We start from the raw sequence: 26,896 nt of genomic DNA, 5'->3' as shown, positions 1-26,896 counted from the left end.
TCAAAGTCACCTCCCTTGCATTGCTGCCGCACCGCCGTGAACCTGCCTAGATTTATTTTTTGGTCTCACAGGGGTAAAATGATTGATGCAGAGATACCAAAATCTGCTACTTCATGGGCACGTTTCTGGACCATGTCTGTTTTTTTTTCCTGTTATCGTGCTGCTGCTGCTTCATATCTCCCTTCCACTTGTTTTTCTTCCAGTGAGTTTGTTAATATAAAAAGGTTTTTTTAAAAAAAATAAACAAATGCAAAAGCTCACCGACTACGGGAAAATACAAGGAATGGAGAATCAATTAAAAAAGAAATTACTAGGTTAGGTGGTTGAGACGATCTGTGAACCAGTGCTTTCTACGCATTGCTCCAGGCCAGAAGCTACAATGTTTGTCTACAATTTGAAGTGTGAGTAGAAAGAATCCCTGCTGAGGAAGCATGGGGAGAAAATAAAATCCATTCTCTATCCACTGCTCTGGGGTTAACATCAGACTTTAATTATAATTACAATAAGATTTGGAAGAGTTTGCAGCACTTTTGTTTTTTTTTTTTCAGAAAATGACAAAATGCATCATCGACCAGTGATGAAATAAAATGGTTACGAGGCAGGGGAACACTGTTGACTAATGCACCCCTCTGTGTTTTACTAGCTGACTGAGCATTTCAGTGAAGATGATAATCCCTTTTTTTGTTACACATCTCTGGGGACTACTAAAGACAGAGCCCTATGACTCTGCTGTTTGTAGACAAATCAGGGATCAATGATACAGAAGTATAGATTACCATCTCTGTCAAAAATTACAATGGTTACATTGTTGAAATCAGTTGGATTACATGACGGTACACATGCCATGCACCAGCTTGGTCTATACAACATGTCATTATAAATCTGTTGTTGGTACACCCTGGTAATGCTGACATGTTACATTGACAGCTGTGAGCAGTTAACAGCAGTCAATTGTTAGTGCTCACAGCTGTCAATGTAACAGTTGTTGTTTTTTTTTTTTAATTTTGCCAACATGAGATGTTTTCTTTCCACTAAATGAGACATGGGTAATTACTATAGTAATATGATATAACAGAGATTTGGTGGCTGCTCAGTAAAGCTGCACAGGTGTTGGACACATCCATATGTAAGACACACCTTTGGAGGCTTTGAAGGAGCAGGTTTGGACAGAGCCCTGAACAGAGGCTACCTCTAAATCTTGCTAGCTTTCCAGTATTACAACCCTGGCTTTAATGGGAAGTTAGGTTAGTACTAGGTTTTAGGTCACAAATCGTCTATCTTTGTTTAAAATCTATGATGACAGAAGATCACGGCAGGTGTAAAATAGTCTCAGCATGTCAGAGCTGGAGCAAACTGGCAGCCCTATCCAATAATAAGTGCTACACATTTTAACATACAAATAGCTTCTCAAGGAAGTCCTTGACAAGCAGTAGAAGATTGTATAGTATATCTCTGAAAGGATGGTGTAGTCTTTACATCACTTAGGAATTTACAGACCTCTGCCTCCAACATCCAACCTGTGGAATCCATACATTAAACCTGGGGCTGTTTACTTGCAGAGTATGGCTGGCTAAGGGGGATCAATAAGGTATCAAGCTGACAAATAACTGACAAATAACTGACACACAAACACATCGACCGAGCCTCCGAGTTACACAGGGCGTTGGGGCTCCAGGTCATCCCCTCATCTCTCGCCCAATCTCTTACTTGGGCTCCTCGACCTCAAACAAGCATTTGCAGGTTGTCTCTCTATGAATTATTGAGGAGAACCTCAAAGCTCTGATCTTTTCAGGAGTGAAACTGATACAGCGCCCTACAACATCTCGGGACTGATAAGTAGCTTGGATGTAAGCAGGAGAAAGGAAAGTGAGGTCACACTGAGGTAAGACTGAAAGTGAAATATCAGTCAAAATGAAAGAGATCTAATGAGTGGAGCTCCAGAAAGATCCTCTCTCTTTGATTGTTATTTTGACTGCTCGTAAGAATACGAGGAGGTATTTTGTGAGCATCTTTCCTTCATCACTGCTAATCTGGGTCCACATTTCTTAAGTCTTGTCACCGTTCTGACAGAGATTCATTACTAACACTGCAGAAGCCAAAGCAAAGCTTTAATTGGGTGATGTAATTAAGGCTCCCTAACAGTCCAAGTTTAATTAGCCTGTTGGGAGAGGCAGGAATTGTTCATGGGAATGTCTCCCTGCACACTCTTGATATTGCTTCCTCTTCCTCCTCTGTAACTCCATCCCTCTCTCTTCTCTCCCCATTTCTCTGTTCTGCTTTGAGCGCAAGGGAACGTGATGCACATCTCAATGAGGGTCAGTCCTTCACAGAGCAAATCCTTCCAGCTCCCACCCAACTTCATCTCTTCTTCAGGTCTTTTTCTCCATGCCCCGTGCTTGCGTCTGCTATGAGCATGTTGACGAGGGTGCGACCGGACGGCATTCTTTGTCATTCAGCGTTAGAAAGCCCAACACCCAGAATGCAGCTGTAAAAAAACACGCTGCGTCCTCTTTGTAGTGCTACACATCTGTACAGCAGATGGAGCTCTATAGAAAGGAGCCGTATTGATCCCCATGAATTCACAGCGGTCATATCTGGCTCAGCTTAATAGAAAACCCACAGCTGTGCTTAACATTTTTTTTTCTCCTTCCTCGGGGCAGCTCAGTCACTTGGAGCTGCATTCACACATGTAATTGAAAACACTGGGAATTGGTCCTATCGCACAATGACTACAGGCCTGTGTTTGTGAAGCGGTGATGGAGAGGGGACATGTTTCACGCACAATCTTGATTCTTCTCTCCTAGCTCGTCCCACAGTTTTCACACAGGCTTATCCGAACCCGCTGGCTTGCCTCGCCGGAACTCTTGTGGTGTCTGGAAGGTGTGATACGGAGCACGCGTGAGCGAGTGTGTTTGTTGTTTCTTGGTAGATTCAGGCAGCGGAGAGAAAACTTTACACCCACAGAGCGAGAGAGACAAGTGTCTGTCTGGAAAGGTGAGCATGTCTGTGTGTGTGTGTGTGGGCATACGAAAGAGAGCAAGAGAGTTGCATTTCCTCATGGGAGATTAGACCTGGGCATAGCATCCACCAAAAACTCTCATTTCTCTTTTCGATAAGAGGGGAATTGAGTCTCTATTTCTGTCCCAACCACCTACAGAGAAAACCGCAGGAGAATGTTACACTCAAGTTTCTCAGCACAGGTTCAGATCAGTTTCTCCTCGCGCAAACACACCGATACAAGCCGTAATCTCCTGTCATTTACAGTTCGACACATTCTCACCACTAATCCGCAGTCCTGAGAACTACTTTTATGAATTTATTCTAGGAAACACCGCATTTTCAACAACAGGCATTGTGGAGACTCTTTTTTTTTTCCTTTTTTGTTTTTCACCCTCAGGACATCAGAGTAGATATTGGGCAAATCTTTATGTATTATTCATGGTGGATTCATGCTGAAATACATTTAATATTTTTTGAAATTTACATTTTTTCATATCTATTTCCTTCTAAAGATCTGGTTTCCTAGACAGCAAGGAAATACACTTTTCAAATTTAAATTAGAGCATTTGTTATCTTTCATGTAACAGTACTCAGCAGGCCAACTACACACAAGTTGGACATTTTAACTTGGAGGTCTGTGAGGATTGACTCATTTTTGGAGCCAACCTTCAAGTGGACACTCGAGGAACTGCAGTTTTTTGGCAGCTCCAAACAGGAGCAGGAAAATATTACAGACATCACACGATAGACATCCTACACTGTTTTGGTCTGTAACGATTCCTGAGCACACAAACGCAGATAAAATGACCACAATACTGTAGCCTGACAACCAAAGAGCTAACAGAGGTCAAATCTGCACCTTGTTAGCTTGGCAGTTAGCAAAACATTACACTGAAAATTATAATGTGAAATAATTATTTATCCCATAGCACCATCCTGGACCTGTTATCACAGAGTTAAATCTGCAAAGCATTTTAACAACAGAAAACTTGTCAGTGAGGATCTTTCAGAGTAAAATGCCATTAAGTGTGGATTGTTAGCAGCCTTCGCTGTATCTGTTGGAGTAATTTGAATCATGCTGCTTCGCTGTTCCGACAGGGTTCTTGGCAGTTTTCAAGTATGGCCTGCTTAATAGAGCTAGAAACCGCAGAGGCAGAGGGAGTAAAACACATGGCCTTTAACTTCCACCTCCTGTCATGGTGTCAGAACATTGTTTGACCCGCTGTTCACACTAACAGTGCCTCAGCCACCAGGCCTGCCAGGCTACAGCTGTGCGCCGCGCAGAACAAGCTGCGTCTCCACGTTGAAACTGTCCTGCCTTGTTAAAGTCAGGGCAGGAGATTGGTGCAACAGCTGGGTAAATGCCAGGTATTACCACTTGGCTGAGCAATTGACGAAGCACAATGCTGCCGACTGCCTGCTGCTTTGAAAAACCACAAAGAAAAAGGGGAATGGAGGGTACACGTCTGGCCAATCAGAGCGGCATATGGGGGGCCGTGCAGTCACAAAGTGTCATTTAGAAGTGGAAGAAGGGACAGAGCAGTAGTCTAGTTTTGTAATTTTTTTGTTTTTGGATAAAACACAATGAGGACAGAACTCCCTGAGTTGACTCACCATTTCCAGGCTCGCACTCCTCCAAATCTTCGTCATCACTAGGACATTCAGCCGATGCTACCAAGAGGTCATCCGCATTCTGGAAGAAACAGAGAGTTAAGAAAGGAGATAGAGTCAGGACAAATTGTATTTGTGTAGAGGATACACAGAACGTCTAAGAGGATTAAGAGTCTCTGGCAGCCACGGTGAAGGTCTTTGGCTCCGCTGATATTCACAGCAGCTAATGCAGCCACAAGAGGCAAACTTTAGATAGGCTGTAAAAAAATCTTTGTGGTTACTACAATTTGTTAACAGTGCTGAAATTATGAAGCCGGCTGAGCTTTATGAGGAGCAACCATCCCTGTGAACAGGTGAGGGGAGTAAGAGAGATCAAACATGACAAACATGCATTGACCCAGCCTCTGAACTTTGCCACATCCTGCGCCAGATGCACCAAAACAACCCTGATCCACACCTGTGTCTGTGCCCTGAGCCATGCTGGCGACACACTGGAGTGTATACAATGTTTTATCTTATATTTGACCTGGAGCTTGTGGTTGATAAAGACTGTATACGTGGAATGTGGAGTGTGGAAGTACAGCAGGTACACCAGCGGGGGTCTTGAGATGAAAACAGATTAAATCTGACAAGGTGGTTCCAATTTAGTAGCCAAGGTTTGTCCTCAGTACTGCATGACTCACACAGCTGCATGTCTAGACACCCGAACCTCCTCCCTTCCTCTCTCCTCAGCCTCTGGTTGTTATTCAAGATGGGGTCATCCGATAGAAAATGGAGGGCTTTTATCAGCATAATTGATTCAAGCGCCACACTGCTTTGCAGACTTTTCTCTCTGTTATTAATCCAAGGCCTGGCTGTAATCATTTATTAATTACACTGTGTCAGTTGGAGTGTGTGTTTCACTTCACCTGGCTCTGTCAAATGGGCCTAATGATGCTGCTTCAGTTTCCCAGCAACATCTCTATCAAACATTTCTATTCTGTCCATGCAGGCAGCTGCCCCACTCTTCCTCAGATGTAAACAGCACATAATGAATCCTTTAAATTCTTTAAGCAGCCTGGACGTCAGTACCTGTACACAGCAGGGCACAATTGTGCCTGTAATGGGAAACATTACATGTTAAATGGCACTTTCAGCCTCTAGGTTATAGAAGTTAGAATTCAGTGCAACATCTGTGACACACTTGTAAACCCTGTCCCCTCCCACCTCAAGCAGGAGTGTAATTTATCAGTTGAAAAGTAGTCACAAGGCCCACTAACCCAGTGTTCTGATAAATGCTGAAGGAGAATTGAAGGATTAGCTGCAAACTCCAGTTTGACCTGCTCAAACTTTGTTTTTTTTTGTTTTTTTTTTATGAACCACCACATATCTGTCCAGACAAAATCAAGAGCGAGATCACGAACACCTGGGAGAGCTCACTTGCTTAAAGCAGCCGCAAGGGCGTAGCTTGTGATCCTAGTTTTATAACACCATGACACAGAATTTGGGTCAGAGCAAGACAAATGATGACTCCAACTGTTTCACGGGAAGCCACAGTATCGGGGGGGGGGGGGGGATCAGACCCCCACACGCACATCAAAAGGTAGATCTTTTATTCTAAGCATCAAAGCACATTATTCCAGAATGATCAAAGCTCCAGCGCGGCGGGTAGCTCACAGCTTTTGGAGAAATTGAAATTTCAGCTTCCGCTCACTTGCTTTCTGCCACCCTGACCCATCTCCTGGCTCCGCTTTGTGTCCTGTTGGGTGCTGGGGATATTCATTAGAACACCTTCTCCTTTGCCATCTATCTATCTGTCATCTGAATGACTGTGACTAATAGAAATGATGCAGGATCTACAGATCAATCAGCGGTAAGATGATGAGATACTGGTTGTGATGCATTAAATAAAAAATCATTTCTCTCCTTCAAAGACGTTCTTGAGCAGTCCCTCAAGTATCCTGCACTGGCTTACTTTAACAGTCCGCTCCTCAAACCTTTTTCGATGCACAACCAAATGTAACAAAAAATAAAATCAGTCGGTGTCCTAGAGGTGAAGCCGGCCCATATTTTAGTTGAGTGGATGATCATGCTGGAATTATAAAACTACAAATAATGTGCTTGCAGAACTTGACATTGGAGAATTGCTCGAATGAAATGGAACAGATTGCTACATGTGTCAAGGCAATGTCACAGGTGCAGGCCTCTGCCAGGATAAAAAGACGTGGTAAATAAGCTCAGACTGCCAGAAAGGGGACGTCCTTGTTAGGCAGCAAATGACATTCATAATTCTTAAAAGCAGGGCTGTCCTATTCATCAAAACTGTTGAGAAAGAAGTATGCTATGTGATATGTTTTCACGCTATTACAAGTTGAAGTAATGATTAAACTCTGATTCTGTCGCTTCTATGTGAGTTATGCACATCCAGTGATGGTGATTTAGCTTCGTAAGGATTTTCTTTGTTCCAGCCTGTCTATTTAGCATTGATACACCCCCCCCCCAAACTGCTGTTGCTGCAAACATAAAAACAAACACCACTGCTTCCAGACACACCAGACGATGGGTGCTTAAAGAGCAAATATAAAAGATTTTATACACCGTCTGGTGCCTCTCAGCTCTCCTAAAATCAATGTAATCCTCAACCCTCTTTGACTTTTTGCTTAATTTTACTAGACTACAACTGTGTCTACAGTTATTCTCTTTCATTCTGTTCACTGAACCATTTCTGTTTTATTCTGTCTTTTTATATGGGGGGGGAGAGATGAGCATGCCAAGCTGTCAACACCTCCTGGCAAATTAAAGCAAATTCCAAAACATTCAGCCACACTGGAACCATCTGTACGAATGATCAGGAGCGTGTGCGTAGCCAGCTATACTCCCTGATAATGCTTTTATGTTTTTATGCACACAGAAAAATGATCATCAACGCATGTGAGTGAGTGCATCGTTGGTAACAGATCTTTAATGCTAATTTAGGCTGTGTGTGACGATACACTCTGTTCAGCTAACTCCAAAATGTCTCTGCATTATCTAAAAAAATGGATTCTTAGCAATAAAAAGCACTCTAAAGGTGGAGCCGTGCTTTTTTATCACCAAACATAAACGTCGTTCGGCAAAAGGCAATACACATTAAGGCTTGTAACAACAGCAAGGCAGACAACACTTTCCTATCCTAAAATTGGTTCCAGATAATTTATCAAACAGGGCTGTCTGCGACTGCCAATTTCACATCACAGGCCGCTGCTTTTAAAGCTCGTTACACGCCGAATGCGGGAGGATGTTTCTGCCAAGAAGTCTGGAGGCCAGAGATATGACATTGGGCCGAGCGCACGGCTACATGCGACATCTCATAGTTTGCAGAGTAGATGCAAAAATCACACGAGCCGCGCCAACTGTTTGAGACGGCATCGTTTCTGACCGGCCTTTAAATCTAAATTTTCTTATGAGCATCAACAGTAATGCTTGGATGAACACGGCCACCTTTAATCTTTTGTCAGCTTCCATCAGACTCTGATGAGTCTACAATTTAAGTGTTTTTGTGCAGACGTTGATGCACAACTAACATCCTGGTTTCTTTTTGAACTGGCTGTTTGCAATACATAGTTGTTCTGCCATCATCAGCCTCACCTTGACTTCACTCTAATTGACACTGCTGTGTTTATTCAAAATGGGACGGATGGGAAAGGTTTGAGATGATGATAAAAGGACAAAGACTGAGGTCTAAATATATTCTGGATCTGCTGATCATGGTTATCAGGGACGGCTTGCTGACTGATCTCTGATAAGCCTCCGTGTACATGAATAGCACTAATGAACAGAACCGAATAAGAGAATTGCACCGGTAATTGGTGCTGCATCTTTGTGTTTGCTGCCACATCATAAAAAAAAAAAGTTTTGGGACAGTTAAAGTGTGGAACTGTCAGCTTTTAAAAGAGCTTTCAACTAGTTACGGTACAAAGTCCTGACAGTAACAGAAATAGCTGACATAATGTACATCCTGCACAAACATGGAAGAGGAGCTGGCAGCACCTCCACTGATGATGGGGATCACACTTGGTTTAGAAAGCTTTGCATCTGCTAGTCTTTCTGCACGACACACAGCTTGTAGCTAATGATAAACCGCAGTGTATCCCCCCCCTCCACTCCCCTTCGGAGCAAATGGATTAGATGTTTTTATGAGAGAAGGGGGCCCAGATGACCTGCCTCTTCAATCTTTATGCATGTGGGTAACAGCGCTTCCCTACTGTTTGCTAATTGTTGCTTTCCATGATGACAATATGTGCTTTGAGCTCATGTGGATAATCATCGCACTTTAAATCACAGGGATCACATGAGTGTAAAGTAGAGTCATATATATAAGTTTATTGCACCCTAAGTTGTGCTTCAGGACTTCCTTTCCATCCTTCCTCCTCCTCCTTCTCCATCTTCTGCTTTTGTTGATCTGAATGGGCTGCTCCAGCATCCCAGTCAGCCATGTTGTTTTTTTTAGAGGAAATCAAAATTGCAGCGTTGATTGGTCTAATAGGAGCAGCCACACAAAACTCAGAGGGCTGAATGCGACTGGGGGCTAAAAAAAGGAGGCTCTCAAACACAATGCAGTGATAACCTTGCAGGTGTCGGTTAACTGGTCATGCCATTTGATTTGTCAAATATTGTTTTCAGGAACTTTACAAACACAAGCCTTCATTTCTCACCTGTGTGACACTGTCCCTCATAGTGGGCGAGCGCTGTTTGCGGGTGGTAGTTGTGGCCATGGTTGTGGTGGTCTCCATGATGGTGGTGGACATATCAGCCAGCGGGGTGGTGGAGGTGGTGTCAGTTGTGAGCACCGAGGGCACATCACCCACCAGCCGCAGGTTGCCCTGGGTCTGGACTCTGGGGTCGCCCTCGGCCGCCTGCTTGAGCACCTGCAGGCCGTTGTAGTAAAGGCCTGAGATCTGGCCTTGGAAATGGCGCCCCTTCTCTCCACCACCGACTTTAATGAACGCCTGGCTGTTGAAGATGGTCAACTGGCGACCTGATTTGTGGGAGGATGAGGAGAAAGAGAGAGCGATGAGGGAGGAAGGAAAAAGAGAGAGAAAGGACAAAGAATACAAATCAGCTCCTGGTCTCTGGGTGAACATGCAACACAAAGTCATAAACAGGCACAGAGTGAGACAGGGGAGCAAGACAGACTATTTCAATCATGAGGGACTTCCTGGGTAACACTTTAGGGAGATTGGACCCTGGTTTGCTGCAGTTGCAGCCATTATGTAGCTGGGCACGTGCCACATTCCCAGAAAGACAGCCTGAATCTGGCAGTCAAATAGATTGCAGGGGCAGTTGCGGATTGACCCTGAGACTGAAGGTTCACAGCAAAATGCATCTCATTTGCCCCGAGATGGAATATATTAGAACAATGCTGGGTCTGTGTCATTGACCTCCAATGCACCTGAGCAGCACAATGATAAAGTACCTCTGCCAGCAGAAAAAATGTCGCCCCGCTCTGCCATCCAAAGGAGGAAAATGAGATCCTCATTGAAAGGAAATGTTTAATTCAGCAGGGGCTGTTCCTCTCTGTGGTCATTACCATTCATCTGGATGGATAGATGGATGAAGGGAGGACGGGGTCGACCATTTAACCAGGGTCCAATACTAATGTGTTCCCAGGATTTGTGGTGAAGGGGTGGGGGTGTGAGTAGAGGAATCTGACAGGTGTAGTTTTTCTCCCTGTATTTTCCTCAGCTGATGTCACTTTAGGTTTTATTCATACATTTTCATTGTTTCCACACTATTTGTAACCCATCACGTTACCTGCAAACTTTGACCCCCATTATGAGTCACGTGAAGGAGACATGGAGGGTAGAGTGACACTGCTGGAAGTTAAAAACAGACCGCATGAGGTAATTACTCAGAGGAGAAGAACGGAAGAAGCCAAAGAGCTTTTTTTATGGATTAATCAATCCGTGTAAGAAAAGAGGGAGTGTGTTTGTTTGTGAAAGGGATACTACACTAATGTGTGCAGCTGGGAGTGAAATATCGACTCTGGAGATGGCGGGGCTGCAAACCCCTGAAACGAGAGAGCCTTGCAGCCTAAAGGGAGTGTGTGTTTGCAACTTTGCATGTATATGCATATTTATTTCATCCTAGGTATGAGAGATTTCTCCTCGTGTGATGTGCAGACAGTGGCTTCCTCATGTATAACTGTGCTGAATGATGACAAATGAATAACTTCTGAACAGTGCTATTGTTCTCTCTCAGACTGCAAGCAAGCGAGGACAGCCTTCCACTCATCAGCGCGGAGACGCTGGGGACGGGCCAAGGTCCCATTTGTTTTCAATTAGGAGAGCCGAGATGGTGCTTCATCACTGTAATTATGATTTACTATCAACTATATGGGAGCACTTGTTCTGACATATGTGTAACACCCAGGTGGGTGGGACTATCAGACAAATAATACCTATTATTGCACGTGTGTGTGTGTGTTGTGTTGGTGCATAGATGTGAAACCACATGATTGCTATATGTGGAGTTTTCTACAGAAGTGCTAGAGAGATAAATCTATTCCTTTGAGACCATTACACACATCATCCCATTATCAGATCATTAGGCCTGTCAGGGACCCACAAGAGACCCGGCTCCCGTCCCCTAACTCTATAATGATGAGACTTAATATCTGGCATATGTGCTGTTGACATAATAGCTGAGTCTGACTGTATTATCTCATCACTTTGGAGTAGAAGGAACAGCAAACATCAGCCAGGAAAGTAAAGGAGAAAAACTTGTTTGCACACAGAGGTTAACTCAACACAAAAACAATCTTAGTTCACATAACACCCACCCACCCACACACACACACACATCCACAAGACAGCCCAGAGGGTCTCCCATTTCAAATGGCTCCGACTATGAAAGGGTCACTGGAGAGGTTGAGGACACACATCATCAACTGTATTCATGGTTTACCAAGCTCCCCCCCTCGGTATGTGAGCAGCAGCTGTAAGGATGATCTGCTCAGACAGGACAGTTTAGTCCGGAGGTGTGTTTGTGTCAGAGTTACACTCATAAGTAAGCCATATTGACAAGCCGCTTATGAGTATGATGCAGAGGTCCTCCTCTGCATCATACAGAGGAAGGAGAGATCTGTGATACTGTCGAAAGTCAGAGCACATGATATATTCCTTCAAGTGTTCATTTGGTGACATATTAAATGCCTTCTCTTTGATAAAATAAAAAATTATAATAACAAAAACAAGCCTTAACTGCAGGAGAGCACTGTGCCGACTATTTATGTGTTCATCCCATCAGAGAGAGAGAGGGAGAGAGAGAGAGAGAGAAAGAGAGAGAGAAGAAAGGTGCCCTCTAGACTAGATGAAGGGAAATCAGTGTTTGTTTTTGTAGCTGTCTGGTCAGGATGAGACTCTAACAGGGCCTGATGAAGTTATTGTTTCAGGGTCTGCCGGGTCAAATCAAAAGTGACATGCAGTTTTAGAGCCAATTTTGGCGGCTGGGCATGAGCGGGGTTTGGATGGAGGAGGGGTACTGAGGGTGGAAAGAGAAGCCGATGCATGACAAGCAATCACAGCACTTAATATGACAGAGCTGGATGCGGCGCTGCTGCAGAGAAGAGGGTGTGTGTGCGTGTTTATAATAACTTATGAAATATGTCAGTGAAATGACCTTTATGTGTGTGATAGTTGGCCTTTTCAAGTGGTGTGTCAATGCCCAACATTTATTTACATACGCCTCCCCTCCTGTGTGTGTGTGTGTTGTGGACATGAGCTTTGCACATTGATGAGGGTCTATTGGACCAATTCAGGGGGATTGGGTGGCTGCTGCCTTTTTCTCTAGGGCTCTTAAGGTGATAGACATTTAATGGGCAGAGGCTTGTGGATGGGAGTGGGTGGGGGGGTCGTTGATGGAATGGGGATGGGGTGGGGGTGGCAGACAGCCAGCTTCTCATTATAGCAGGCATTCGCAGCCACACACACAACAGCGTTAATTAACTGCAGTGCAGAGACTGGAATGGTCAGGCTTCCGCAATGAGACATTGCAGATGCTGAGCCGTGACTAAAGCTAATGCACATTATTTTATATCAATCAGTTTGTCTGTTCTTCACTAAAATATAATTTTTGTAAATCAAAATATATGGGAAAATACGGATGCTAAGGTGCTAACAGCATGCTAAGCATTGTCTTTTAAAATAAGGGGGGCATTTCTAACCCATTTTGGGTTTGATTCCACGAGATGAGAAGAAGTTAGTGCTCCACAATTCATCCTGTAGAAGACATGACTGGTGGTAGAAAAAACCATGGCTACACATCATATAGTTGTTGAGATCTCTATCTGTCCATCTACAGATACATTTATGTGTTGCTAGTTTCTCTTCTGTATGCCCCCTCCTGACTCTGTCATTCTCTATTACATTTAAATCCATGGCGTGTGTTCTCGATAAATCCATAGGGGAATAAAGATTGTAGCACATGGCAAGCCTCAAATTTTGTCAAAATAAAAATAGCTGTGGCTGATGATGGGATGTGAATGGAGACAGGCAGGAAAGCAGCATAAAGGCTGGAGGAGCAGTCTGAGGATGACATGTCATACATACATTAGACTTACATGTGAAACCCTGGGCTAAGTGACTTGCATAGACTGGAGAGGTGTCTTTTTTCAGCCTGTTTTAAAGGTTTCCATGAGTAGAAACTGTTTGCTCTACAGCCTGGCCAGAAGCCAGAATGCCGTTTTGCTGCTTAAACAGGGCATCTGGGTAAAAGAAGGCGGGAACAACTATTTCTAAAGGCATTATCATCTGCAATCACACCCGCCTTTAGTAGGATCACCCAGGGGGGGCTTAGTGGCTGATAGCCTAGCGAATGCCACAGAGGAATGAGAGGAGCTCTGACTTCGATTTCCTTAGCGAATCATTGTGGTAATGACCCCTGCATGTCATGCCGCCTTGTGTAGCTGGGGGAGAGTGGTTGTCTTTACATTCATAATGCACAGTGGAATGCACCCCCCCCCCCAGCTGGCAGGTAATCAATATAATGTGGACTGTCTCCTATTGTACATATTGCACCAGACCTAATTTTCTCTACACATTCCTTAAGAATCACACTGCAACTTTAATTTAAAATAAAGCAGTAAGTAATAAGTAACAGTGTGAGTGTTTTTTTTTACACTAGTGGGCCATTGGGCAGTTACTGAGTTACCTATCAGTGCTCGAGAAAGCAAGGTTGGACAGGGACTAAGAGAGCAGGGACATGAGAGATGACAGGAGCGAGGGAGGATGACGGACGAGGAGGACGGAGAAGGAGGGGGTGTACATGAGGATAGAATGTCAAAAAGACAGAGCGAGGGCATGAAGGGTGTGGATGACAGGCTTGATAAAAAGAACAAGAGGAATGATGCAGTTAAAGAGAGTGGCTGAGGAAGAGAAAGAGGTACAGTAGTACAGTGGGTGAGATGGTAGAGAGAATAGTTATTCAGACAAAAGGAGCAAGCAAGCAAAAAAAAAAGCTTCCAATATAGAGGGTATAAAAATGCCTGGTGCTAGCTTCCCACCCTCAGTTTGAAGTGGAGCCGGCTAATCACATGGTAATCTTTGCGGTAATGACAGGGTTTTATGATATGTACCAATCTTAGTCTATAGGGCAATCGCTGCTGCATGTATCCCTGCAGTGTGAGCAGACGAGATGCTCATGCAGAGGAAGAGGGTATACATTTACACAGAGGTGGGAAGAATACTAAAATAACAGCAAGATGTGCTGCTGTCTGAGATGCTGGTGTGAAAATAGATTTATGGTAAGGAGGAGTCACACAAGTGTAGGATGTACAGTACATGTTTCCTGAAAAGTTCAAATAAATTGATGAGAATACTGGAAGCATCACCAAAAAAAGAGGTCTGATAGGTGAGAAACGAAATGAGTCGTGAAAATGACAAAACAGTGTTTCACACTGTTTTGTACATGGTTTACACCCACAGAAATGGATGTAACATGCACAAAGCAGCAACTTTCAGGGCTAAAAAAACAAAACCACTTGAGGGTGGCGTAGAAAATGATCAACATGGACCTGCTCTTTAGGAAACATTTAGGGTAACACCAAGAAGAGTCTATCTTTATATGTAGTCTATTTTCAGTCTTGACACCTTGTGGAATAGCAGCTGACAGAAAGCTGATCAGTGACATGTTTTTTTTAATCTAACTGTGTAAATTAGGGTGAAAATCACTTTGAATGTTTTCATTGTGACTTGCCCTAAAGGTGATAATGAAAACGTGAAGCAGTCAGAGATGTAACAGGAAGCTTGTTCCAGGCGTAAAAAACGTGACTGTGAAAGGAACAGATTATTAATAACAACTTCTCTATCTTTAGAAGAGTCATCTAATAAGAGATAATAATCTCAGGGGTGTTCACTTTGGGTTTTCCTTCTAAATGCAGGTGTTCTTGGCAACACTAGGGCTTGTGTTGTACTTTGAGGTGATATTTAGAACTGTGAAGATGCTGCACTTGCACGTCACAGCTTTGGCTTTACTTGTGTCAGAGTAACATTGCCATAACAGACTGCAAAGTTGATCAAAGCCGTGAAAGTGAGATGAAAGGTTTTTCCCTTCATATTTGGTTGCGTGGCTTAAACTGGGATTTGTCTAAAAACTGACTTTCTTTGTCTGTTCAGTGGTGGTGGCTATAACTGCTCATACTAAGAGAAATGTAAAAGGCACCACTTCTGTGTGCCTGAGGATTTTTTAAATGCAATAACAGACTGTGCATTTAAAAGCTTTTATCAGTTGGGTACAGGTTGCATCACTCTTGTCTGATGCCAGTTTCAAGTAGAGTAGTAGAGTTTTCTTTAAATTACTTCTTCAGCCCAAAGTGAGCAGCCCTTGAAGCTGCTGCTGCAGTTAGAGCAAATTTCCAGCTGCAGCTTTGCATTGATGCACCATCCTCCTTGACGTATTTTTTTTTCTAAACTGAGAGAGAAATGGCTTGTCTCAGATGAGCTGTGGTCGGTAATTACTAGCTAAGCTGAGCCAAACTGAGGAGTGGGCCGGGCTTGGGCCACGCTCGGGTTGCTAATGCACAGATTGCTTCGTTGGAGGCTGCTAAGTAATGGCTGTGTGGCTGCTACAACAGATTGGGAGCCACTGTGTTGATGCTGTGCTTCCCCTGGCGGTGAACAGCCAACCTGGAGATGAAGGTGAACTGTTGGAGGGAGTGTAAAGTATGATCTGAGCATGGAGGAGGGTATGAAAAGGACTGCAGCTGGTGGAGAGCGGTGTGTTTCTCCCACCACCGTCATCATTACGCCTCTCTCATCCTCCTTCCGCTACTGTTATCTCACTGACAGGAGGGATGCCATATGGTGGTTGCAAGGAGCTTCTATCTGAAATGTTTTCTCTTAGAGTTGCGGGGTGGGGGGGCTGGCCCAGAATTCACCTCTGTCAATACAGCGCTTTGTGATGAGCAGAACAGAAACTTGGACCGATTGCACGCAGAGTCTTTATGGCTTTGTGTTCACAAATCCTTACTGCGCCTGCAGAATTTCTAGCATCTGTATCAACAAACAAGAACTCCCCCATTTCCATTTTTTCCTCTAAAGAGAAAAAAAAATAAGGATGGAGAAAGTCGAAGAAGACTAGAGCACAATGGGGGCGGGGTAGGATGCTGACAAAGTCGATTATGAAGTGTTCCCAAGTTATCTCCTCGGCACAAGGCTCTCTTTGGTAATTAAGAGCATTTTGCTTTTTTACTCCTCAGAAGTTGGGCTGGTTCGGGTTAGAACGCCATGAATTAATTGTGTTTGACAATAGAGATGAAGGGCCAAATGCGGCATGAAGAGGGAGACGGAAAGCACTGAGAGGCAGCGTTAGAGCCCTGAGGTCCTTGGAGACAGCTGAGGAGGGTGTGCTTGTGGCGGTGAATGTGTTGGAGACAGTAGATTGGGTTTAATCAGGCCATATATCTGATCCTGTATCAGTATGTAGATTTTAAACAAGTGATACTGTCGAGGGAGAAACACAGAGAGATAGCATGGTGGTTAGCTAGGGACAATTTTCTCCTTTTTTTATCCTCTCCAGCTGTGACTGCACTGTTTTAGGCCATTTCATGGTAGGGGACCATGAAATAACAGTAAAGAGTCCCTTTCTCTCCAGCTACTGGCGCTTTCTCTCTGCCACTTCTCTACTCATGAGCAATCATGTTAAAATTCACCCCCCCCCCCCTACGCTGCTTCTTTGAAAATATGTCCATAATAGCGCGCAGAGATCAAATGGGAATTCATGATCGTGACTCAGTGGGACGCAAGCTCATCATGGAGTTGCTGAAAGTTGGACTCAGATGAATTTACTCCCTGTTGAATGTGGCCAGATGTCAGAAAATATCTGAAATGAAGCAGCCATCATGAATAGCAGGTCTGGACTCATGCCTGGCCTGGAGATTTGATTTGGGTTCTGGCCCCACACCAAGTGGGAGAACTTGATTGCTTTCGATTAGGGAATGGAAGAGCTCACATCAGACCATTAAACATTGCGCATTAAGCCTAGGTTCTCCAGCTTGCTTTTTTTTTCTTTTTGGTGTGCCACAGAGACCTGGTGTCCTGGTATTCTTCCTCCCTTCTCCTCCCTGTATTCATGTAGCTCAGCTCAGAGCTTGATCATCAGGCTGCTGTGGAGATCCACAGGGATCGACTCCTCGCCAGAAGAAGATGTAAAGCTCCAATTCTACTGGGTGCTTTATTTGCTTCCTTGCTCATCTGCTAAAAGGAACACCTACGGGAAATTGATTCCTGCTTGTTATTTGTAATCTTTATTTTCTAGTAAAGCTCCCCAATGAGACCATGAAGCTGCCACACATTATTGTTTCCAAAGAAAAAAAAAAGCATGCCAGTTCAAAGAAAAAGGAGGAGGATGAAAGGAGAGGGAAGGATAGGAGAAGGCAGATGGAGAAGAGAAAACCTGGGATGACAGCCTGTAACAAGAAGAAGGAAAAGCGGACGCATCTGAGTAAGTTTTCTCTGGGATAGAGCTGTTGAAAAACTTTTGGGACTTGGGATTTTTTCCTCTCCATTGGGTCTCTGTAATGGCTGCCGTTTTGGATTTAGTCAGCAGGCGCAGAGTCGGACAGAGATGCTCACTCTGATCTGCCTCACACACAGTAGGGGAGATGGGATAAGGGCTTCAGAATGAGATATAGTCAGACAATGCAGCACCACAGCACAGCTTTCCTCCAGCACGCTGCTGGCTTCAATGGCTTCCATTATATCCTGAAAATACTGATCTGTCAACGATTAGCACTTTTATTTTGAGATTAATGGCAGGATTTAAAAGGCGGGGAGGGGTTTCACGCCCGTTGAATTTTACAGAATTGATGAAGTAGTAAAGGAGCTTGGAAAGGAGACCCACGGGGCTGATTGTTTTCTGCACTGTGGTCAAGAACGCTGAAGCATGTTAAGACCCTCTGAGGCATTAATGTAAGAAAAATCACAAGAGACCAAAACCCCATATTAGTAACACAGCCTGGACCATTGCAGGATATCCATTACTGACACTCTCACGCTTATCACATGTTAACGCTTAGTTTCATTTCTCTTGTATTTTAACACCAGGTTACCTTTTAGCACCATCTTTCAACAAGCCGGGTGGTACATCTGCCCAGCCTCTAGATATTGTGTAAAGATTGCCACAAAGCACGCACAGTAAAGTGGTATCTGCTGGGAATTGATGTTTAAGTGCTATTTCAAGCGTCAAATGCGACACTTAGAGAACATGACCAAGCGTTTGTATGTGACGTGTGCAGAGTGATTACAGGATCAATGATCGAGGCTGTTTACCACACAGGACAGTGTGTAACTCTCACTCAATCACACCAGTCACCCTAGTAAACGACACACAGGAGAATACATTGAAATACATTCATATCGGTGAAAACAATAAATGTTAAAGGGACCTTCGCTGATTTATGATCCACAGCAGGTGTGTGATTGAATTTAGGGTTTGGTCTTTTTTTTTAACCCTCTGAGTTTTGCATTACATAGAGGTGAGGACAATGAGGTGACATCATCACTTGGAGATTTGTTTCATTTAGCAGGAGTTAGAACTTTGTTAGCTTGTTTTTAAGTTGTTGTTGTTGTTGTTTTTTTTGTCCCGAACAATTTCTGCAACCTGTCTTCCAAGTTCTTCCAAATACTGATGTCCAGGTCCAAAGACTGTAAATGTTAAACATCATTTATAACAAGGTTAAAAACTGAGGGCCCTCTGAATTTGTTACCAGCTGGGCAGAGCTGGGAAAATGGGTCAGTTTGTTCCAATTTGTGGCCGTGGAGAGTAGGAGAGAAGCCCTCAGCGGTTAGTGTGGGTGGAGTTTGATTTGCTGTTAGGTGGTTAGATTCTGCTTAAGAGTTTCTCAGCTTTAAGTTCTATCGCTTCCTTATCAAAGCAACAAACAGCTTTAACCCTTTGAGCTCAGAAATGTCCGCTAATCCCCTTCGTTATCTAGACTAAGACGTCCTTTAATGCAAAGAGCATCTCCCGAAAACCACTTTGCCTCTTCAGTCCATGACGTGTGCATGGCATTTCTTTAATGAATCTAATCATATTAACAAATACGCGACCTTGCACCCTGATCAAAGCCTGCTCTTGAGATTTGATGGGGCTTATTTGTTTATTTCCCCTGCCTACTTTCTACCAGCTCTCATCTAAATGACTGGATGCAGACTCATTTCAAACTATAGAAGAAAGAGAATAATACATTCAGATTCAAGCTCATTCTCTTTAGAGTTTCATAGTATGCACAAATCATTTTATAAGTGGGTAAGTCATTTTTTATTGATCCACTTTTTCTTTCAACTTTCATCTCCCAAGCCTTTTTAATTCCTGATTTGTGTCCTAACTACCCTCAGCATTCCCTGATGTTGAGGAGCCAGTTTATAGGAGCAGCAGATGAATGCGAGGATTGTTTTGTTTCCATGAAATAAATATGCAGGCACTTCATTTATCACGTTTGTCTGTCGCATGAACACTTCATTTTGCTCTCGGAGACAAAAGTTATCTCCTGGATTCATCCCTTGCTTGCGTTATCATTTCACAATACCGTTTCAAAGGAGCCCCTAAAGCTAATTGGCTTGAAATGCTTAATTCATGATAATACAACTCCTATGCAAACAGAGAAGCTAATGCAAACATTAGTGTAAAGCCTTTAACATTCTGACGGCCTACACCAGAACTATCCATTTACGGAGACTCTTCTGCTGTTTCCTTATTCTGCTGCAGTAAATGTGTCTGCAGTGCTTTTACTATAATTCTTCCTTTTTTTTATTTTAAAGAATCAACCACCTTCAGCAGCACAAACACACGGCACAAGACAAAGACAAAGAGGTTAGGACATTCGGCACTCAAAGGGTTAAAGAATCATCAACTTTGATGGGACCACATTCGAGACTTGTGGCACCGTGTAATTCGTAACGTTGGGTGGGGAAACTGGCGCCCACACGCTGCAATGAATGTACACTTCTTACTGAACGGACAGTCCCTTTAACTTTTAGTGACTTTCATTTGGGATTCTTCTTTTTTTTTCTTCCAGCAAATCCAGTGATAAAATCATACTTTCATTCAGTCAACAAAAGACACAGGAAAGAAGCAAACGGAATCAGTAGGCTGTTTACATGTGGTCAGGTTATTGGGGGTTATGTTGGGTTATTTGGGGGTTAATCCTCTGAAGAGATGCAGCCCCAGTTTAAGGTGCTTTGGGTGAGGTCCCCTGATAAAGGACAATGCTGTTGGTATTAAGTCCCAATCACTACTAGCTTCCAATGAAAATTAAAAACAACTCAAAGGAGCCAATCACTGTTAGGCTTTATGCAGCGGATGTTAGAAAGGGGACCCACAGTTCTGTTAAAGAGCCGAATCATCATTCACCCCTGTTCCATGGCACTGCACCTCCCCCAGAGTGGTGGTTAACGGTAGGTTAGGCGGTTAGATCATTAGTGGAGTTAAAGGGATTTTATTACCTTTGTCGAGTAGCCACTCGTCAACTACCCGACCAAGTCGGTATGGGATTCTTTGTCTAGCAATAGCCAGGCGCTCATTATCAAAGTTCCCTTTAAGAAATTTGGAGAAGACAAATTAAGAGAGGTTACAAAGAGATCTGGAAGTTGAAAAGTTAGAGGTTAGAAAGGGCAACATGGCAAATGTTTAGCAAGTTATGTACTTTAAATCAGCTTTAGTTAGGACAGGAAGAACTTGAGGATGAGTTTTGGGGTTTGCTTGGTTAGACAAGTTAACAGCATTCTAGTTACCTTAGGTTTAAATGATCGATTTTAAGTGTACTGACATGTTAAACAGATTTATGAATTATTTAGATATAGATATGGTTACATTTGTGGAAGTGCTAGCTTATGTTAGCTGTCCGCAAACAGTTTAGAAAAAGCATTAGCAGTAATGATGTAAATTGCACACAAAACAACAGAATCACTGCACTGTGAAGGAATACAGCAGAAAAAGGCAGAAAACATCATCAGCATCAGTGTAAAACACATTTCATGGTTGTTCCAAAGGAAGACATGTTTTAGTTCCCATTGCCGATTAGCAAATCAGCACCTCCCCGATCCCACAACAAGGAGCATCACCTTAGTTTGTATCCGAGTCCTCTTCCTCAACTAAAAGGTTGTAGTGAAACTGTCAGTGCTCTGTTTTTCTCTGTTTTTCCCCCCCCTCATGCATTAATGGAGCACTTCTCAGTGGCACTTAGCAATTAGCATCACTTCATCAGTGTGTCAAAGAAGTTTCGGCGCTGCGGTGCAAACTTATTATCCCTCACTTCACTTCAATCAACCTCGGGGTCACACTGCGTACATCTCCAGCACTGTCAATAGAGACGGAGCTGGAATTAGTGGAGATGAGGGGCTGATGGTGGCCAGGCTGGAGGGGAGGGGATGCGGGGGGTTGATGAAGTCTAAAGTGGTTGCGGTGTCAGAGGATTAATTAGAGTTATTGTCTATGTCAAATGGCAATCTTAGCAGATTATAGGCTAGAAATCAGAGCAAAAAAGCAGGCACAGTGGCACCTTAAACTGATCTGAGGGAATCCCCTTGCGTCCTTGAGGCCAGGGACACAGTTCTAGAGGGCATCCCTTTAAAATGAGGTTATGTTATATTAACAGCTGAATGTATTAGAAATTATTCTGTTTCTAGAAAATAGTGATGGAATTATCCGGAGACAAGTGAGAGTTTGTCTAAACAGCAAACACAGGGAGCTATGAAGTCTATCCTCCATCCTCACTAGTGTGCTTTGATTTCGCTCCCCACCCTCCACTGCTCTGTGTGCTGCAGTGATCTAAAATAGACCACCTCTCAAGCTCTGCAGTACCTACTTCCACTCCCCAGGGGTCTCTCTACCCACGCCTGCCTGCGCAAAAAAAAAAAGAAAAGAAAAAGGCTCACATAGGCAGAGGAGATGTGTTTGCATGTGCGTGTGCAGAATATGAAGAAACAGCTGTTTGTGCGTGGGGGGCAGGGGCACTGGGAAGAGGAGGAAAAGATGATAGCTGGCAGGTAGATGGAGAGGAATGCAGAGGACGAGCACGATTAAGAGTACTGGGCTCCCACGTGACTAAGCGCACCTGTAGCACTCACAGGTGCACACACAATGACAGAAAGGACGACTGTTAGGGGATGTTTGATCTTTCTATAATACCTAATTGGCAGTAATGGTGCCTTTTTGCTACAATCATGAGGAAAAATAGAAATGCTGGAACCAATATTTGTTCCAGCCATTTTTAGAGACTCAAAACCTCTCTAATATGAATCAAAAGAGAACTGTACTGCAGCAATTACATGCATGTGTTCACATTGCACTTAAGATTACCTTGGTAATGCTCTGCCTTCTGGAAAGCCAGCACACCAATTACACACGTAAACCCTGTTTTAGTAAAGACACAGGCACTCTGCTGCCATCGGGAAGAGAGGCAGATGCTGCTGGTAGCAGAGAAGCAGGGATGAGAAGGGTGTGGTGGTGCTGCCGGTGGGGGCTGCAGAGAAAAGGCGGTCAAAATAATAATGGAGCGAAAGGAAAATAGTTGGAGGGAGCAGTCCTTGGTGAGATGAATCAATCATGGACATGTATGTTTCCCTCCTACTGCTGCAATCTGCTCTCTCATCCTCAAATCCGGACTAAATCTCCTCCCTCTTCTAACTTTCTTTCACACCAAGGCAGCCACGTCCAGTGATTTAACCCTATGCATTTATATATAGATTTTTATCAGCCAAAGAATCACTCTCCCTCTAGTGGCTGGCACTATACATAACAATTCTAAAATGGTTCTGACCCTCCAGCTCCATAGAATCTTTCCTTTTCTTTTCTTGCTCCCATAGCTGTTTCTTTAATCCCTTTTCCTTGTCTTACTCACTTATTCATTCCTTCTCGCTTGCCTCTGTTCCATCTAACCACTCTTCTCCTGCACTTGTCCTTCCCTTGTTCTCAAACAATCCTTCATTCACGCTTCATTTTGTCCCTTTTTCTCACCCTCCTGCCAAAACCCATTTTGATTTCTTTCACGTTAATACTTCCCCTGCCCTGTTCTTTCCTAACACCTTTACCTCCTCCTATCTCCCTTGCCCCCGCTCCATAATTCCTTCTTCTTTGTTTCCTTACTCCCTTCTTCATCCAAACTCTTGTTGCTCCCGCTTCCTCTTATTCGCCTCCTTCTATTTTGTGCACCTTCACTCCATTTCACCTCTCTATTCTTCTTCATTTCCTGGCAACATAGTGGGTTTATTACTAGGAGATTAAATGTAGTACAGTGTGACACAGGCACTGCCATCCATTACTACACACAATCTAAATGTGCAGCAAGCAAAGTAATAAATGTTGAGAGTGAGGAGTGTGTACTGTATGCAAATGTGTGTGTGTGTATTCTCTCCCTGGCAAATGAGAGTGAGTGACAACAGAGGAATCAATAAACAATGGTTCTATGTATTTACTCAAAACAAAAAGGCCGACAATGGGGAGAAGACAGCAAGTGAAGAGAATGTGACTGTAAATTTAATTTGAGCAAAAAAAAATGAGTGGTGAGATAAAGTCCTGTTGGATGGCTTTTTGTGTCCCCTACACCGCAGTGTCAGAAAATCTAAACTCCGCAGCGTCCTGCTTTGTTTGTTTGCATCTGTTTGCGTTGGGGATCCTTGGAGAAATAAGTCATTCTGAGTTGAACCAGTGAAACTTCTCCCTTCACACTCCTCTCCGCAGCAGCTGAAGCCTGCTCTGCATGAGAATGGAGGGGGATAGATTAAACAGCTGGGCCCTTCTCTTCTCCCTCACCGCCATTATCATGCTCACTCCATTCCCAAGGCCGTTCCCTTTGCTTGATATGAAAGACAACTAAACAATGCTATTGGACCTGGCACTCAGGAAGATCTGATATACAAGAGAGAGAAAAATAAACCAGTAAATCAGCCTGTGGCACAAAGCTGTTGAGGGAGGTGTCGACGTCTGTTGAGGCGTATATTTTTCCTTTTATAGCGAACCCTCACTAATGGACACCCGTGGTTCACATGGAGACTAATGTCCACTTAAAGGTGTGCCCCACATATTTTACATGTCTATTTACTCCACAGAGAAATTGCATGTCTGACGAAAGAGGCCATCGCTGCGTTACAGAAAATGTTTCGAACTATGTGGACAGTCTCCTTAGAAACCTGTTTGAAAAGGACATGCGCTCTCTAAAGGGATACTTGAGAGGTGATTGGATGAACCAACTGTCAGTCAGTGTCCATCACAAGGTAAATTCAAGCATAAGATTAACTACTCGCAGAACAGGGAAACTGGGGATTTTTGTATGTTACTTTGATACTCATGATACGTTTTACCATCTTTGAATGAGAGGAATATGCACACAAAAGGCTAACAGTCGCTTCCTGCCTTCATCACACCCGTAACTCCTAACATGTCTGACATCATGGGAGGTTGGTCCATCTTTATTCATCCTTTATTGCTACCATATGGCCCGTATCCTGTAAACCACTTACTAATATAATACAGCTTTATCTTATGCTTTATTTACATGCTATGCATATATGTATGGGTAAAATATGGCCCCTAGCCTTTAATTCATTAGTCTTTACATTTGTGACCTGAATCGTCTGAAGGCCACAGACATTAGTAATCATTTGTTAATGATCTGCTACAGCTGTAATTCTCTGGGACATATGGAAAAAGCCTGTGCATTGTGTAGACTGTATGCATGTCAATATCAAAAGCTGGTTGTTCACACTAGTCATGTATGCCCAGCCAACATGCCTGCGGCTCTGAACCCCCCCAAGGTCTGAAACTTCAAGAGTCCAGGGATTCCTACCCCCCTATGCATTTTCAAACCCGGTTCTATTTCCAGGGAAGCCTGTCTGTCCTCCTTGTTGTGCCGCATGTTTGCTGCCTGGAGGACTGTCTGGATTAACAGCCATGATGGGCCTGGTCATGGCTATAGGTATCATAGCTGTGGAACAGGAACCAAGGCAAGGGCACACTGATTGACTGGCACCTCAGGGAGATGCAGAGCAAGGTGGAGGACATTGGGAAGGCATGTTGGGCATGCTGGGAGCGTAGAGTTTCTGTGTCTGTCTGAGAGAGGCAGACGATAACCCAGCATATGAATCACATTGTCCTGTCTCCTTCCGTATCAGTGCATATGTGTATATGTCTTTGCGACAACACGGGAGTATGTGCAGACTCTCATAGGGGCCAAGTGTATATCATGTAGCTCTGCAGGCAGCCAGATGCCCTTGTACAGGACACCCACATCGGAAATCCATCCACAAGAATGGAGATTACATTGGAGACGATTGGCCAGCGGCCATCCTGCTCTCCCTCCCTCTCACAGAAACCTCTCTCTGTCAAGCTAGCCTCATTCTGTTTTTCATTAGGTAACTTTAGATGGATTGCTCTCATATCCACTGGGTGTTTTTGAGAGCAGATGGGCAGAAGAAACCACTGCCCCATGTTCTGTAACCTCACGGATCTAAATGCATCTCTGCAGAAATCCTGCTGTTTCTGTTGTGATAAAATCTTCCAGCTATGTGTAGATAGTTCTGCTTGTTTCTAATACAAGAGGTCATCTTGACAACAGACATAATAACAAACTTTTTTTTTTTAACCAAAAAAAAAAAAACATCCTGAAGATTTTTTGCTGCAGTTTGATGTTAGTCCCTGTTTTTAGGACAACTCTCAGAGCTCAAAAATGAATATAATTTACATGGTAAGATGCCAATTTCTTCCCCCTTTCTTTAACTCAAAGATTGCACAAGTTGTGTTTCTTCATGTGAAGCATGAGGGAAAAGAAAGCGATTTACCTACCCACCACACTCCTTTGTTCAATGTAAATACATCGCCCACCACTCGTGTCTGCATGCATTTCAAACAGATAATATCTGGCTGCTTTAACTGATCTTTCATCTGTGCAGCAGTTATCAATCCAACAGCTCCTTTTCATTTCTTCCCCTCTCTCGTCTTGCCTCGACAGGATCCTCACCACCTTTCATCTCGGCCACGGTGGATTTGTGCGAGGGTGGCTGCTGGAGTCAGCTCACCCCCCCACTTCCACATTCCCTCCAACTCATGTGGAAATCAAAGTTGTCACTTCTCTAATTACCCAAAGCAATCTTTTCCCTCTCCTGATCTGCTCTGCTTAGCTGTCTCCCTCCTCTTTCTCTCCTCATCATTACTTTCTTGACTATTTTCTCTGTTCTCCCAGTCTCTCTCCATCATCCCCATAGCCACAGGCCAATAATTGGAGATACCGTCCAACTGTGCAAGATCCAATCAGAAGGAGTCGCAGAGCAACAGAGGCCCAATAAGAACCAGCAGAGTGAAGGGGGAACTGTCATCAGTGACAAGTGACTAAGCTGGCTGACTTCAATTAACTCTTACTGGATTTTTTTGCTGCAGTTTCCTGAATATAATGAATATAAAAAAACAAAATATGATCTACGTAAGTCATCTGTGACTAGGCAGCTTTTTCTTGGGGATGTTTTTGGACTGAAATGTGTACTTGTTAACACTAATTTGAAAAAACAAAAATATGCCAATGATCTAGGCAAATGTAGCAGTTAGCGATATGTTATTTTTTTCCGTATATTTACAGATTTCCTATTATTCTCGAAAGCCCAGCCTGCTCTGATTGGTCAATGGCTTAAAGTTGCTTCGCCCACCTTTCTTCATCAGATCCTCTCACACTGCACAAAATAGTCCAGCATGAATGGAGAAAATGTAATGTTATTGGGGTTACAAAGATTTTCAAATGGTTTTATATTGCAGTAAAACTTTAAAAACCTATTAGTAACTATTA

The 26,896-nt window shown here is 43.5% G+C and overlaps 1 protein-coding gene across 1 annotated transcript in view; it reads right to left on the bottom strand.

Moving 5' to 3' along the window:
• The window catches only part of nrxn2b (neurexin 2b), a 437,176-nt gene that overhangs the window by 7,219 nt on the left and 403,061 nt on the right, over positions 1 to 26,896 (bottom strand). Inside the window, exons 18-20 of the mRNA XM_028428850.1 lie at positions 20,571 to 20,660; positions 9,285 to 9,607; positions 4,615 to 4,693 (exon numbers count right to left, since the gene is read on the bottom strand). Coding sequence (XP_028284651.1) covers positions 4,615 to 4,693; positions 9,285 to 9,607; positions 20,571 to 20,660 — 492 coding nt within the window. The remainder of the gene's footprint in view (positions 1 to 4,614; positions 4,694 to 9,284; positions 9,608 to 20,570; positions 20,661 to 26,896) is intronic.

Source organism: Parambassis ranga, chromosome 18 (genome assembly GCF_900634625.1).
Source record: "Parambassis ranga chromosome 18, fParRan2.1, whole genome shotgun sequence".
In the NCBI taxonomy this organism is placed as follows: Eukaryota; Metazoa; Chordata; class Actinopteri; family Ambassidae; genus Parambassis; species Parambassis ranga.
This window is presented reverse-complemented; position numbering and strand designations above follow the sequence as displayed.